At 38.2% G+C, this 16,531-nt stretch overlaps 2 protein-coding genes across 2 annotated transcripts; one reads left to right on the top strand and one right to left on the bottom strand.

The window, feature by feature from the left end:
• Positions 1–301: 301 nt before the first annotated feature.
• Positions 302–15,330, bottom strand: LOC122394815 (serine/threonine-protein kinase pakD-like). The gene is made up of 11 exons (XM_043391954.1): positions 15,168–15,330; positions 7,393–7,510; positions 7,080–7,219; positions 6,851–6,980; positions 6,576–6,713; positions 6,322–6,498; positions 4,942–6,240; positions 4,556–4,704; positions 3,810–4,144; positions 3,466–3,732; positions 302–3,204 (listed from the first exon to the last, which is right to left on the bottom strand). The coding sequence occupies exons 2-11, from the start codon at positions 7,507–7,509 to the stop codon at positions 1,733–1,735; spliced, it is 4,224 nt and encodes a 1,407-aa protein (XP_043247889.1). The 5' UTR covers position 7,510; positions 15,168–15,330; the 3' UTR covers positions 302–1,732.
• LOC122405145 (pickpocket protein 28-like) lies at positions 8,875–14,280 on the top strand. Its single transcript, XM_043409681.1, has 13 exons — positions 8,875–8,879; positions 9,361–9,592; positions 9,868–9,977; positions 10,073–10,201; positions 10,297–10,500; positions 10,692–10,812; positions 11,087–11,235; positions 11,835–12,036; positions 12,217–12,487; positions 12,797–12,920; positions 13,074–13,199; positions 13,593–13,684; positions 14,096–14,280. Exons 1-13 carry the CDS (start codon positions 8,875–8,877, stop codon positions 14,278–14,280), a joined length of 1,950 nt encoding a protein of 649 aa, XP_043265616.1.
• Positions 15,331–16,531: the final 1,201 nt, after the last annotated feature.

Genomic DNA, 16,531 nt, shown 5'->3' with positions numbered 1-16,531 from the left:
TCAGTTTTTATATAAAAATGTATTCGATATCTATTCTTTAAACGGAAAATATCGAACGAATTTCCGACAATCCATATTATTTACTAAACAACACATTAAATATTTGTAAATATCTAAATAAATTGTATTCTGTATATATAAAAGTTTCGTATTATTAAATACCACATAAAACTCATTTTCAGTTTCATGGAGCATTAAATGTAATGGAACATTTCAGAGTGGTGTCTGGAATAAAATGCTGAATATATAATTTATACAATATATTAAACAAACTATTTTAAATATACACTTCATTTCCCTCTAAAGACTCAACATTTCGAAGTTGGGCTTCGTTTGTGGTGATATAAACAATCGCAATAAATTTAAACATAATTAATTCAAATAAAAAAAAAAAGAAGAAAAAATAATTCTCTTCCACGGGGAAAACGTTGTTCGTATACATTATACTGAAACTCATAGCTCTGAATAAAAATGATTGCATACTTTGAATTCTTTCGTTTCAATTTATACTTAATGCTTAATCAATGTATTACAAAACATAAAAACTATAGATAAAGTAATGTCGCTAGCATATATATCCAGCAATGAAATATCACATATTAAAGAATAGTATTATTATGCTCTTTCGTTAATCAATGTCGATAACAGAAACTATTAGTCAATTCGATTACGAACGAATACGTTTTGGCAGTTTCTAAAAACGAAACATGCCCAAATATTGCCCCAAGTTTTTAAAATAAAAAATTTTCGTACACATTAAATGTAACTTATTTGCACAAACTGATTCGCCAAGTGTAAAAAGGAAGAGGCGAGAGTCACATTCTGTACTAAACATTAAAGACTCCTTATTTCGCGTCTACACAGATTCTCACGTGTATGCGTAAAATTATGATTGTACGTATCTTCACGTATGAAGTTACTTCGTCCTTACTAGTCCTTATTTCGTTCATATTTAACCCTTATGTAACCAACTAAAATGTCTATCGTCGTTGACAAACCAGACAATTTTGTACCTAACGAAATAATAATAAACGATTGTTTTTCTTAAATGCAAGTAGAAAATCTTACGAATTATCAGAGGCAAGATGAGTATTATTTCAAATGTTCCATACTATTAATCCCCGTATTCCAGAAGTTCTAGAAGTTTAAGTAAAATTGTGAGTACTTCTTAATTTGTTATATTTTGAACGGCGATTTTTTTATCGTTCATTTATTTAGCAATCCACCCTGCGTATTTAATTTTGTATAATGCCATCCATTACAACAAATTCAATTTACTAAATGGTTCAAACACGCCGATGCAACAATCGTAGACAAATAACAAGAAAATATAATAAATGCGTCAAACCTTAAATACATGTGTGTTAAATATTCATGAAATAAGGTGCACTACTGTCTTTACACGTGTTCTTTAAATCGTGTGACGGTTTACGCAGGTACACGTGACACGTGTACACGGTGTATTTTAATACACGTACAGAATCGTAGCCTCCACTATACACTGCAGGAACATCAGCTTCAAAAGCACATCATAAGTGAAAGAGATCAAAGTGCGTCGTTTCAGTCCGCTCCATTCACAACTTACCGAAGCTGAATTTACATCTCTTTGCTTTGGACAATGGTTACGGATGATTATCCAGAGCGAAGAGGCATAAATACGGCTCAAGATTACCATTCACTCACGAAAGTTCCTCCGTGTAATTTTCCCTCTCCGTTCGGAGGAAATTCAATTTTACAAAATTAGTTTCCCGCCGTTCGACGCTCGTATCTGCGCCACCTGTTCAGGAGTCAGGATGAGCTTGCTTCCGTTTGGCAGTGCTAAGGCATAATGGCTTCCAGTATCATTGACGACCACCACCAGCTGCGTGTTCGGGCTTTGAACCGGCGGCGCAGGTTTCACAGGCGTTATCGAGATGCCACCTTGGCTCATACGCTGTATTATTTGCTGCGGGATGGATCCTTTCGGCGTGGCCACTGTAATATCCGAAATAACGGTCGGCGTCTGTTTATTCTGCGCAGAGTTTCTACGAGGCGTCGTCTTCGTTTTCCCCGTTTCGCTCGTAGAGCCTGTCTTCTGAGTGACGATCATTTCGATCTCGTCGTCGCTATCGCTGAGGACGATCAAAGAAGTTGTCTTGGCCTGGCTCTCCGACGATGTGTTCGTTTTCCTTGGCCTCGGTGCCCTGGCGGGGCTTCCGCGTGGCTGCGGCATGCTCCTCGGCAATCTGGCGTTATTCGTTCGCGGGAAATTTCCTCTGATCGGCATGTTGCTTCTTATAACTGCACCGTTGGTAGGATGTGGATAATTGTGACGCGATATCGGGTATCTGTTCTGGCTAGGCCTGATCGATATGTCCGGATTGGAATGAGTCGGCATGGGTGGATTTTGATGATAATTCGGATGATAAAACTGAGGATTCGCGGGTATGAATTCGCGCTGCGGATGCGCCGTTGCTACCATGTATGGCACGTAACCAGGATGGTTGACAAATTGCTGGGGCGTTATCATTTGCGGTCCCTGCGGTTGCAACGAATGATGAGGAACCACACCTGGTTGCGGATTCTGAATAATGTAATTTTGCCCTCCGTGTACGTAATAACCTTGCTGCACCGGCGGCACGATACTCGAGACCATCGGTCCAGGTTGCATGATCGTGTTGGGCGAAACGACGGTTGCTGTATTCGGTTGCATCACGTAATAATTCATCGGATTGGGTTCGGTTTTGATCACCATGTAATTCGAGTTTAGGGTAGGGGTGTAACCATTATCAACCTGACACGGCGCGTAATCGTAAATCGGCCCCTCATCTTTGATATCCAGCTCCGAATGCACGCTCTCGAAGTTCTCGATATTGCTGATCGTTTCCGCGGAAGGCACTGTTTTTTTAGAATTATTCTCCACCACAGCAACGTGATTTTCTGCCACAGCCTCGTGTTTCTCTATTGCAGCTTCCTGATTCTTTGCTACGGCTTCATGACTCTCTGGCACGGCCTCGTGATTCGCCTCGGCGGCATTGGCTTCGAAAGCTTTCGAATCGGTAATGTTCTCCGATTTGCGTATTTGGGTGTCTTTGGCCGTAAGTTTATCTTTCTCATTTTTTACAATCGACGGGGTAGCCACTAGCGATTCCGCTGCCTCTTGTAGCTCGTCAACTTTAATGCTTTGTAATTTGTGTTCGAATGATTTTAATCTTCTATTGGCAGCTGAAAGAATACAATAAACATTGCTCGTTGGCGGCATAAAATTGTCTGTTAGATTTATAGTACAGCCTCCGGGACTTGGTTGTGTGCTCTTGGTTAGGGGTATAAAATAATGCCATGATCGACTGCATCATTTGTTTTAATCGGAGCTCTATAATTTTGATCGTACTATTCGGTGCAGTTCTTTTAATCTCAACAAATAAGTATTAAGGTACATCGAAGAGTTCAATCGCTTCAATGTTACAACTAATTCGACATACTTACACGGACGTTTATTTTTCCTTTTGCGAGAGCTTGGTAGAATCCAATCTTGGTCTGAGTCCTCCTCTTCATTTGTTCGACCATCAGCGTATTTGATTTTCGCACTAAAGTAAGGAGTGGATGTACTGGCCTGTGCGCTGGGAGCCGCGTAGACTGCCTCAACGTTGGCCCATTCTTCCAGCTCGTTCTCTTCAATCTCGTCATCTGAATAAAATTGTTCTGTGTAGGAAGAGACGCCGCGCGCCCGCAATACTCTTCGCGTTTCTTGTCCTGTTTGTAACAACAAAAATAAAGTACTTGTCAATACCGATAAATCAAAGCAATTACGTTGATTATGTATCTTTTACCTTCGTCGTAGTTTGAGCCTTCCTTTGCTTCTTCTTCGGCTCCTGTGCTTTCCTGGCTATTGTCCTCGCCTCTCTGCAATTCGCTTGATGCGTTCTCGCCCTGTCCGTCTTTGCACTCTTGGGGATCTTGTTTACTGTCCTCTGCGAGGCTGACACATTTCTCTTGGCGTTCTTCGTTTTTGTTGGAGTTGCTTTGGTGACCAGTTGGGGATAAGGTAGACTGCGGTAACGTTTGAAACGTTGCATCTCCGGAAGTTGGCAGTGGATAGCCCTGTGATCCAAGAACCCACCAATTAGAGCCGACACCCTCCCCAGATGAGTCCTGACACTCCACACTAAAAAAAATGTGGGTGAATAACCTCTTTATCGACCATAAATGATTTACAATAATTTTTAGAGGTTTCAGGCAAGGATGTACCTTTAATTTGGAAACATAGGGTATATTCGTGATATTACACTAAAAAATTATCATCGACTAGCAAAGAGAACCCTACAAGCTGTCTCATTGAAGATTTCGATGATACGCGAAGAGATGGAACTTTCAAAGGGATGCAGTCTGATTTAAGATGGATAAGTGGTCATTTAAATGATATTTCATTTCACGTAGAATGCTATTGAATAAATATCAAACTAAAACAATTGTTCCCAGATTAAACTCAACATGATGGAATGAATGGTGTTGGTAGAATTTAATATTTCGTGTAATATTATATTACGTGCTTTAATAAGAATAAAAATAAATATACCCTTCTTTTAAATTGGCCAATTCTCTTTGTAGCTTCGCCCTGGCTTTTTTAAACGAGTCGCACAACGCCGACTCCATTTCCTTCAAAGAGGCGAGTAGATCTGACAATTTCTTGACCAGTTTCACTTCGCACTGAGGTATAGGCTCAATCTGAAAAACAACAAACACATGGTGATATTAAATATCAAAACGGTCTCTTTAATTTGCAATGACAAATAAACGTTTTGCAACTTCCTCGACTATTTATTAAGGATAAAGTTTTTCGAAAGTATTAAGTAAACTTTAAAATATTAGTTTTAGGGCGTAAGTATCTTATACTTTATTGCAAAGATTAAGAAAGCGCAACGAACAGTATAATTAAAATTATAGAATAAATGAATTACGTACGTCATCGTCGGTATCGGCGCTTGGATTGTTGCTTTTCTGTAAAAAAGTAGATATGAGGTCCCTCAATGAATCGACGCTATCAGCTACAAGTTGAAACTTCGAAACACCGAGCTCCAATAGCATCCCATTGAAATCTTGCACTTCTTGCGTCCAACGATGCGATTTTTCATTCTTTACTTTTCGAAGGTTGTATCCGATTTCGCTATCGTCGTCCATTGCTTCTCGTTGCAATATCCTTCTCAATTCGCTCAGAGAGAGATTCTGCTCGTCGTCGGATTCTGACTCGTCTAAAACGTCGCTACTTTGACCTGGTTGCGATTCCCTCTTGTCCCTAGCGATCAGATCATTTCGTTTCTGATCTTTAACGAGTCCTTTACTTTGCCTGGTAATTTTATATTCCGTCGTCTCCTCGATAAGACTAACATTATCTTCGGGCGTGCTGTGGCCGGTTTTGGTTTCGTTTAATTTCTCGTCGTCGGACTTCGACGTGGTTGATATTTGGTGCGTCTCTCTAACTGTGTGAAAATTACTGGAACCTTTGTCGCCCAACTTCAAGCATTCGGCGCTGATAATTTCGTTCAACTTCTCGTCATCGGTCTTCGAAATGTTGGACAAATTATCAACAGATCCGCTTCTACCTGTACCCAAATCCATCGTATCTAAATATTGTCTCATTGGGTTCGATTCTACTTTGATCTGCGAAGTATGCGTCGACGAATCGTTCACATCGTCCGTCCCCTTCTCTTCGCTGGTTTCAGACTTCAAATTGCTCAGTATACCGCTAAGTATTTCTATATTACATTTTTCATTACTGCTACTATCCGAGAATCCCTTGAACATTTTCCCAGGCAACCTCGCGTCGGAAGTCGTTTCTAGTGAACTGGTTGTATCGCAACCACTCGAATTTACATTTTTACAGTGTGTTTCATTAGGCTCCGCGCTCATTTCCGAACATTTCGATAAACTTCTCGACCTTTTTCCATTAATGATATCTAAATTAATTTTTTTTTTATTCTTATTATCACTACTGTTATTATTGTTATTGTTATTATTATTATTACAGGTGCTTGTACTACTCAGATCTGCGTCTTTGTTCAAGGAGCTCGTAGCACTATCGCTAGTGCACTTGCAGTCGTTCGATTCCTTTTTGTCAGATTTGTTTACTTTTTTCCTCGACTTCGTAGACAAACCGTTGCTCCATCGTGTTTTTCTTTTTTTGTATTTAGCTTTTTTCCTCATCGAGTCGGTTTGCTTTAGTATTTTATTTTCCGTGCCCGTTTTCAACTTTGGCTTGATGGGCTGAAATGATAATCCGATCAACGAAAAAGTATATATAACACGGCGGATGAGATCGAGCAATTTATCATTAGCGTCTAATACCTTCACGGAGGATAGAATTTTATTATCGAGACAATGCCTATAGACTCGCAGATCACTTTTAAGGAATTGTGGGAAATAAATGTATCTTGCCCCATAGCGATCGGTCCCTAAGACTGTCTCAAATTGGTCTTCCCATGGTTGCTTAGCTATCTCTTCGTGTACAGTTTTCCTAGTGTGCTAAAAAATTTAAAAATAGACGGGTACGCGATAAATATTTTTTTATTCAGAGCTTAATATAATTCGTTCTATCGTACCATGACCGTATCACAGATTGTTTTTAGAAGCCAGACTTTCTGTTTGAAACTCAACTCCTCGAAATCTTTGCCATTCAGAAGAGGCGCGTCGGGGAAAACATTCCAGAATTCCGGCTCGACGCCGATGGTTTCTAGAACCTAAAAATCTTTGATCACATTTCTTGTCACTACGATGCATAATGGAGATCCAAGCATAAAAAACTCTTATTCCAAGTTATTTGTCGCACAGCAGATGCGTTGTTCCGATCAACGACGTAACAATGGTAAACACTTACTTTCACCGCATCCCGATGTTTCCCCTCGTAAATTTTGAACCAACTTTTTATCTTATAGGCTAAAATGTTTGTCCAGAACTCGTACGGCATGGGTGGTATTTTCCTCAACTTTGCTTTGGTGATGGGGGAACTGAAGTTAACAAATGTACGATTCTTTATTACAAAATGCGACACGTAAAATTATTATTTCATTTTAAACGTTCGATTTGATTACACATCATCGCTTTACCTTAACAAAGAAGTCATGATGTTTGCCAATTGTTTCGAAGCTCTTGGTATTAAAAGCATACGTTCCATCTCGTACATGGACAAATGAGGTATATTTAAAGTTTCTTTCGTCAGATGAAGAAAATGAAATATTTGTGGAAGCTGCAACATACACGATCGTATCAAACGTTTAACGAGTGAAGTTAAACCTTGTAACAATTGCTACCTACACCTCGACCTTTTGCACTTCTTTATTATTTTTACATATACTTTGTGCAACAAAAACATCAAATAAATAAAGAAGTGTGAATAGGATTAATGGTTGAACTGTGTACCTCCCACATAGATTCCATTTCATGTCTTGTTTTGCCTAGGAAAATATTCTCCTGCTCCCAGTCGGACATGGTCTGTTCCTCCCCCTCTAACTTCCGTTTTTTATTTTTCTGCGACATTCTGCAATCGAAATTTGCACAAATTTCAATTAATCGAAAAATTGAAAAAAAAAAGAATATTCAATAGTGAATTGTTTACATCAAGTTTCTTTTTCATCGACTAAATTTAATTTATAATAATATTGGGTTACGATCGGGGGAATAGGTTAAAATAACTCAAACACACGTGGTGAATGTATCATTAATTAGGCGGAATACAGTTTAAAAAAAAATTTGTTTTCCTTTTGCAGCGTACAATCATTGTTATCTCCTACGACGCTATTAACATAAAATAAACAAAGATGACCTAGTAGAAGCTTTCCGCTGCCATTGCAGCTTTACTGACCGCGTGTCTTTCCGTTCTATCTTGTAAATTAGATCTAGTTCAGCATTTAATAAGTTTTATTAAACTTTCTGCTTATTGCATGTGCCCGTTCTCGCGTCCTTAAGTACTGAAGTCAATATTCGTTTCATGACTCGATAAGCCGAGCAAAAAGGTTTTTTAACAATAATCGCTCATTCCATGCACATTTCTACTGCATAATTAACCAATGGAGCGACGCCCATTGTGTCGATAATTATTGTATACATTTTTTAACATGTTATGGACGTGGTATCAGATATTTTTGTTTAGATTATTTTAATTGTAGCGTAATAAATAGAAATATTTAATAGTTCGCTGGAGGATGGTTAAAAAAGAAAAACCAAAAAATATGCGTTTTACGATAGGAATATCTTCTTAATTAGACACGGTCACGAAACGTTTCTGTCGAACGGGCGTGAAGAGTAGCTAACATTTTCACTAGGCGGTTCGCGGCTGTAATTGTCGCGTAATGAGAAACGATCGTCGACGTGCTCGTAACTTCTTTTCTTATCTCGTTGGAAAATCGTGAAAGCCCGGCTCTGTACACAGAATTGACAATTTAAACGATGTTTACTCTCGACCTTGCACTCGTCTTTCCTTACGAGGCTTCCGTTTTCGAGGAAAGCGTAATACAATGACTGGGCCCCCTTCTAATGTAATTTTAATTGCAATTTTATCTTCATTATTATTAAACAATTTAACCTTGAAACCTTTAAATGACCTTGACTACTTTGGGGTACTCAATGTATTTGTCTCGACATCAATTATAACGCAGCTAAAATGGACAGAACATCGACGTTTAACAATTAATAATCAAGGTAGATATACGCGATTGTTCTCGCTACTAAAACAATAACAAACTTTCTGTTTTCTTGTTAAATGAAAGTTCTTAAAAAAAAGCAAATGGTCACATGTACATACATACGTGTCTCGATCTTTTTGACCGAAAGACACCTACGAGCATAAACGATACAAAACAGTCGTCTGTAATTATCTGTGTCATCGCGTAGGCGCGCATGCACATGGAGTAAAGACAACAAGACACGTTGGCACGCGAGGATCCTGTGGACGTTAAAAGGATGCCCATGGTACCGTTTACCCCCAGTCGATTGACAGACATCGTTCACTGATGGCTCAAAAGGGACCGACACACTTTTCCCGGGTCACCCTAATTGCGTGAAAATATTTTCTGACTAAACGTGGGATCCGTTCTTCTTAATCCTGGACCTTCGAAACGAAACATACTGCGTTCGTAAATTTCACTTCAAACAGGATCTACATTGTTACTTCTTTTGAAATAGATATATTTTTCCATCGATTGCTTTCCTATTTTCCAGTGGCAGAGCCTCCCACGGGATCCGAAGATCCCTAGAAACATTCTGAACCTTGAAAAGTAAAATTGGGGTATTTGCGTTTCAATCGTAGAGTGTTAGGATCATCGTACCCGTGAATTAAGAATTTCATTTTAAGAAGAATCGTTCGAAACTCGAGTCGCGAATTCGTTTTAGGAATCTGAACGACGATAAGGTCCGCGACATCGATGCAATGCCGATCAAACTCTACTATCGAGATCCTTGTAAGACGAACGACAAGGCCACGCTGAATTGTTTGAGAAATCACGATCTCAATATACCCTATACCATCAACACTGTTCACTTGCAGAACCCGTACAAGTCGCCTCAGCGACTGGAGGGATACGCCACGCGGGATAACTATAAAATACGACCAACGTCTGTGAAGGTATTCTCATAATTTGGGGGGCTATTTGTTTCTTCTTAAAGTTCAGAGGGTTAAAAGTACCCCTAATGGTAACATTTGTCGTTTGATACTTTATCGCGAGCCTAATATAAAGTAGCCTATCTTCTAAGTTTGAAAGCCTTTTACACGGGTACAGAATTTTATTGAAACACGTTCGGCCGTTTTCAAGTTATGGCGGAACAAATATTTAGAGACTGAACTCGAAACAATTTTACGTGTAATTAGCATAACTTTAAGAGAAATAAACACCTTTCAAGATCATGTATCGGTCGAAGGACACGGCATTGAGATCGAGATTCAATAAAAATATAATATCGAAGAGAGACAATGCTACGGCACAACATCACGACAATGATAAGACTATAAGGTAATTCGCCACGAATGTCCCGATAGAACATTTCTAAAACAAATGGCAATGTCACGGTAATTGGTACTGACAAATTAAAAATGTCTTAACATCAGGAAACACGAAAGCGCGCAGCAGTGCTTAAATGATCCAGATATAAAAAATGTCCTCAAGCAATATTGCACGAACAGTTCGCTTCATGGCTTGCGTTACGTCGGTGATTCGAACCTGACGATCGTCGAAAGGTATTTACTTATATAATATTTTCCTCGTAGCCTGGATACTTTAAATAACGATCGATCTCGTAACGCTTTTAACTTTGAATATTTCTTTTCTCCAGAATCTTCTGGATAATATCGTTCACGCTAGCCGTGTTAACCGCAAGTTATTACATTTGGTATCTGTACCAGAAGTGGGTCTCGACGCCTATCATAATCTCCCTGAGTCCCGAATCGGTGTCTTTAAATGAATTCCCGTTTCCCTCGGTCACCATTTGCAACATGAACAACGCGAAGAACAGCGAAGCCGTACGCATAAACGCTGGGTGAGCAATTCATAAAACAACAATACGCTTAACAGAGCTTGAAAAGGTTCCGAAAATTATTGTTTCGAGAACAAAAATTCTATATTACAACAGTTTTCAAGCCCTGTTTACAATAAGGTAATTAACAATCGATTAACGGTGAACGAAAAGACGAGGAAAAACCACGATTAAAACGAGCATTTTAACGCCAGGAACGATATGCGTGAAAAGCTGTTACTGGAAGACAGATGCAACTTTGAAACGAATTTAACGGCCTTTAATTTCGACGAGAACGCGATATCATGGCACAGCATGCTGCATTTTATGATCAATGTACGTAACATATTACGATACACTTTGCGCCGTATGGGTTTATCCTGATCATCGAATGTACTGCCTTGTGTGCTCTCTGTTGCGGGCATAAAGTATCCCGTACACATCTTAACGCTCTTTCTTTTATGTTACGATAAGCAAGATCTGTATCGTTATTTCTGTTTCCACGTATTAAATTGCACGCTTTCTTGTTACACGCGTCACTATGAAATTAAATTAATATCTTTGCACGACACAACGAATCGACTAAGTATATTCCAATGGAATAACACAGGTTTCGCAATCCTGCTCGGAGATGTTGCATTTGTGCCAGTGGCATGGAAACATAACCGACTGCGAGAAGATTTTCAATCCCACCATGACCGACGAGGGAATATGTTGCAACTTCAATTCCGTTCATCGAAAATACCTGTTTTACAATCCGTGAGTAATTTCTTACGAAAGTTGGCAAAAATAGTATACCCATGGGCGACAGACAATTCGAAACGGTATACTCGAGATAGAAAATATAATATATAAAATTTTTTATATTTTATAATGTTACCATTGTATTCGATATAGAATTTAAATGCATTAAACATTGTGCAATTTAAAGGAAGCTACTGTTCCACATTATCGCGGGTTAAGTTGCTTAATGTGGCTCTATACAATGTAAAACAGAAAGTGCCTATGCCCTTCAAATATAACGAGAGTGTAGAGCAAGGAGAGAAGAGATGAGTTGGCGCTTAGCCAGACAATATGACGAGGATAGCCGTTCGAGTGTCCTTGAGCAGCCAATATTTTCTGCCTCGATGGACAAGAGAATTGACGGAAGCCGGAAAAATGGAACTGATATTCCAAATTTATAAATATCTTTTTCTGCCATTTTCGATATTTAATTCTGTACGCGATCAAGCTGAAACCAACAATCATTTTCAGACATTAAAGTTAAACAAAAATTGTTCAATGAAGGGACAGACCGCTTACAAATCCAGAAATAACTTTCAACTTTATCTTCGCATTTATCCTGGTTTAAATTCCAGACGAGATTGGTCAGACCTCAACATCACGTTCCCATACAATAGCACCGATTGGAACCCTGAAACTGGCTACGATGAAAATGTGGTCGCCGATACTATACCATGGAGACCGTACGGCGCTGGACAATTCTACGGTTTGACTTTGGTCCTCGACGCAGACATTCCAGAATATTATTGTTCATCCACTGCTAGCGTGGGTTTCAAGGTATAATTGCTTCTATAAGTTTAATTCTCTATCGTATAATATGCTCCGTCGAGAACGAAGGAAAAAGAAAAATGATCAGTACCTATTAAGCCAAGATCTTGCATTTAAGTATAATGGATGTAAACACGAAAGGATCAAGATATGACGGAATTTTGCGACACAATGGAAGTGTTTTCACAGATGCTGCTTCACAACCCAGTGGAGACCCCTAAAATAGCTGAATTTGCGTTCACTGTGACGCCGGGTGAGGAGACTAGAGTAATCGTATCACCCCGGTTATCGACCGCCAGCAAGTCGATAATATCCGTTCCCCAGAGGAAGAGGAAGTGTTTCTTCACGTCAGAGAGAAAGTTACGGTATTACAGGACCTACACACAAAAGAACTGCGTTTTGGAATGCGAGGCGAACTTCACCCAAAAGATTTGCCACTGCGTCCAATACTACATGCCGAGTAATTTTCAACGTCAGAAACAACCGTACTAAATCTGTCCAGAAAATACCGAAAATCGACTTTAAAATGCGATAATTAAAAGTACATTTTGCCCGACTCTGTCTAAGAGTTATACCGTCTGCTTTGATAATTACTGTTAGATGTAAAGCTATGGATAAACGAAGCGAACACATTTTTTTTTTTTACCCCTGGATGATCGAAGTTTTCGATAGAATTTAGTTCTTGGACGTTTTGTACGTAACGGTTATTTATTTTGAACGCGAAGACTATCATCTTGATAGTACAGCGATATTTACTATTCGATCGCAGAGTCTTCGAACACGCCGATCTGCGAGAAGAAAGATGATGCATGCGCGACGGACGCACGAAGAGCAATGGAACTAAAACTTTACGATGACGACAGCGGCATAACTTCCATAAACGTTTCCGAAACGTGAGTCACACGCTTCATCCTCTGAAAAGCGGAACGCAATGTACATATTCCGAACAATTTACGATCATGGTTTGAAAGTAATTTATACGGTAATCGTGATCGTAAATCGTTAATTAACGTTCATATCTTAAAGTTGAAAATATTATATTACAGACCCAGCTGCAACTGTTACCCCGGATGCTTCGAGATCAATTACAACGTTGAGATTTCGCAGAGCAAATTAGTTCCAAACTTCAATATTGCTGAGAACTACATAAAGAAGAGCAAAAAATATTTCACGTAATATTGTTTTCCGTACAGAGTTCATTTTTTTAAATTAGAGAAGAATAGAAAGTTTAATAATCATTTGATTGGTCGAAACAAAAATGAAGCGTGTATTAGTGATTGAATTGTTATTTATCTTTTGATATTAAATATTTGCCTTCGCAATTGTCCTTTAGCAATCCTGAATGGCCTTAAACTGTAGGTAAAATTGAAGACCTTGAAATATCGGGTGCTTCGATCTGAAACTGAAACATCACAATACTATTTTCTCCATGAAATCAAATATTCTTTTCTATCTTTAAAAATAAACTTGTTATACGGATGATTAGTTTTAAGCGGCTCACCTGATATACATTGAGAATGTTAAGCACAAATCTAATTACGCTTGAAATTCTGTTTGTTCAATAGCGAAAATATGGCGGTGGTTCATTTGTTTTTTGTCGAGTCTCAGTTCACAAAATACGTGAAGAACGAACTATTTGGATTCACGGAATTTCTCTGTAAGTACGTCAAAGGAGCTCCTGTTTGAATATTAAATGTACTTGGCTCGAGCTTGGGTACTTACTATTTCAGTAATTTAATCGGTCTTTGTTTTGTTTTTTACGGGTACGTTTTCAAACACTCGATGCAACTATCCTCGGAGCATAAAGTATTGGCTGCTCAAGGCCACCGAATACATATACATATACAGTAGTGCCCATATAAATGACCAAGCTCGGGATCGGCCACGGCCCTGATCTTGAACGATCAAGATCTTCGTACCTCGATAATTATCGTTATATTCGCGAAACAACGAAATTATTTTCCAAAATAACGCGACTAACGTTTAGAAGCTTCCAACACCTTCAACCGGAAGGTGCCCGCGTCACGATAGTTTCGAAGATCTGATAATGCAATTTTGTTATGTACAGCAAGTACGGGTGGCTTACTGGGACTCTTCATGGGCTTTAGTTTTCTGTCACTGGTGGAAATCGTCTACTTCCTACTGCTACGGACCTGCTATCGCATATACAAGAATAATCATATTCCGCCTAACATTGTTCAAGTGCAGCCGTCAAATCAGAGTCAAAACGTAGTTTACCCATTTGTACAGTAATTAAAAGTAAGATATTCTAAATAAAGATACATATAAAAAAACTAGTAGTGCAAACAATTTTTTAGCAGTTATAAATGTTGATATACGTAATTGCGTACTGTGTCGATATTTACGTCTTGTACTGTAAGCAATATGTAAGTAGTCATTAAGTCTATGAAATAATATATGAAATATACGATACATTATATAAATTATAAAAAAAAAAATCATTTTCCTTTTGCAACATATCGTAGCCGTAAAATGGCAATATGTATTTTGTGCAGTTGTCTCGACCCAATACAGATGTATACAAACACAACAATTTTTATAAATCTTTCAAAATTCGTTTAAACGTCCAAATTGAAATTAAATCCAAAATGTCATTACAAAAGATGTTTCTTTTCTCGTGGAACAACTTTATAAAATATAAACAACACTTCCATTCTTCTATCCGTAACTTTCTATTTCGTGTTTTGTCAAGTTAACCTAAAAGGTCACCGGAATAAACTAAAATAATATTCTATCTTACAAATGTATTACGATTTGATTCAAGTAAAAAGTACAGCGTATTTGATTTACGCGTGTTTACAGTTTTCGATCAACCGAAAATCATTGTGCCGGTTTATTCGATTTATCAAGGATAAACGTAAAATAATTTCATTAATATTTCCCTATATAATTCCGATACAAGATTATGAGTCGTTAGACAATTTCGATGTGTTCTAAACAATTACAACCTGTCATTGTGATACTTTAATCTAGTACTTTAACGGACAAAGAAGAAATCAAATTCATACATAAAGCTAGTCGAATCAATTTAGTTGTCACTCTTCTAAATTCCGTACACTCGATTCTCCAAAACATAGTATGATATCGCAAAAGAAATGTTATCTTTTTAATTGGCTTACCTTAGCGTGAAATTCCTGGCCAAAATTTAACCGTAGTCAGGTAACATCCTTACAAGCGTTTGCACGTGATGTCGGTTCGCGACGGAAATTTGGAAACCGTTAAAATCCAAAAAACTTTACGTATTCAGGAACTAAACACAGTTTAATATTCTCCACGGCGCCATATTTGTTCCTGCATGGAACGGGTGCGATTACGTTCACTCACCGCCGCGTAATACCGTCGATTAGAGTCACGGCGTTCATCGAACTGTTTGTGCATGCGCGCCATCGCCCGCGAATTTTCAAAATCTTCTTTCTTATTTCGTAACGAGCGTCAAGGTTCTTCGATCGAACTTTTACTATTCTGTAAATATGAAATTTTACTATAATGAATTTTCTTGGAAACAAATTTAAACATTAAAAATAAACATAAGTAGAAATATAACTAACTTGGACGGGAAAAACAACAGATGCAATATCGACCTACAAAAATGACTATTTAAATGATTTAAACATAACAAAATCGTAGTTGCTATTGAAACTATTAAAATTAGAATATTTGCTGTCACAATTTAGGCGCCCCAATCCCGCATATGCACGTGTATACTAAATAAAATTCACGTGAGTCTTCAAAAATGAAAATGTCCAGTGGACATCATTTATTATTATACCTAATGTCTGATATAATCGTGCGCTAACTTTTAATCGGTACGGTTTTCTTATCTAGGCAATAATCAATATGATACATGTTACATTCAAAATTATAATTCTAGTTATATTGACAGCAGACTAATCTAAAGTGACAATCTTTTCTTTTTTACGACTGTTCCTTCATACAAAACGGTGTGTATACACGCATATAAGTTTCTTCACAGTGGCTTCACCACCGCGCGCTATTCGTCACTATTTTAGCTCCGTTTTGCAAATAATCCTCTTTCTCTCTCTGCCAGCAACATTGTTCAGAACTGAAACATTTTTTAAACTTTCTTTTCACTCTTGTTTTCAATTTAATTCAATTAAAAACCTCGCGGAAGTTGAAGCCAAAGGAAAACGGAAGATTGAAACTTAAGTTTTAAAAGAACGCATCGCGAAATACATTCTCTTCGTCTGGTAGCGTGTTACATGATAAAAGTAATCGTCTCTTTTTTTTGTTTTCGTTTAACTACATCCTCCGTAAAATTGTCCTCGGTATTCTCCCGTGGCAACCGACGAGCATATCGCGAGATCACCAATCATTTATAACATTTGTGGGCCAACATTTACGGTACTGTTATGGCTTTAACGATGAGAATACCGACGATCCGAGGTCCTCTGCGAAAGGACGTAAATAATGATTATTCTTCTCTCTTCGTCTTCATCTTACAATTTCATTTTCTTTTTTATGT

This window comes from Colletes gigas, unplaced genomic scaffold, assembly GCF_013123115.1.
Source record: "Colletes gigas isolate AHSC1104 unplaced genomic scaffold, ASM1312311v1 Colletes_gigas_Sc00004, whole genome shotgun sequence".
Classification (NCBI taxonomy): domain Eukaryota; kingdom Metazoa; phylum Arthropoda; class Insecta; order Hymenoptera; family Colletidae; genus Colletes; species Colletes gigas.
Note: the sequence above shows the minus strand (reverse complement) of the source record. Positions and strands in the feature narration are given on the sequence as shown.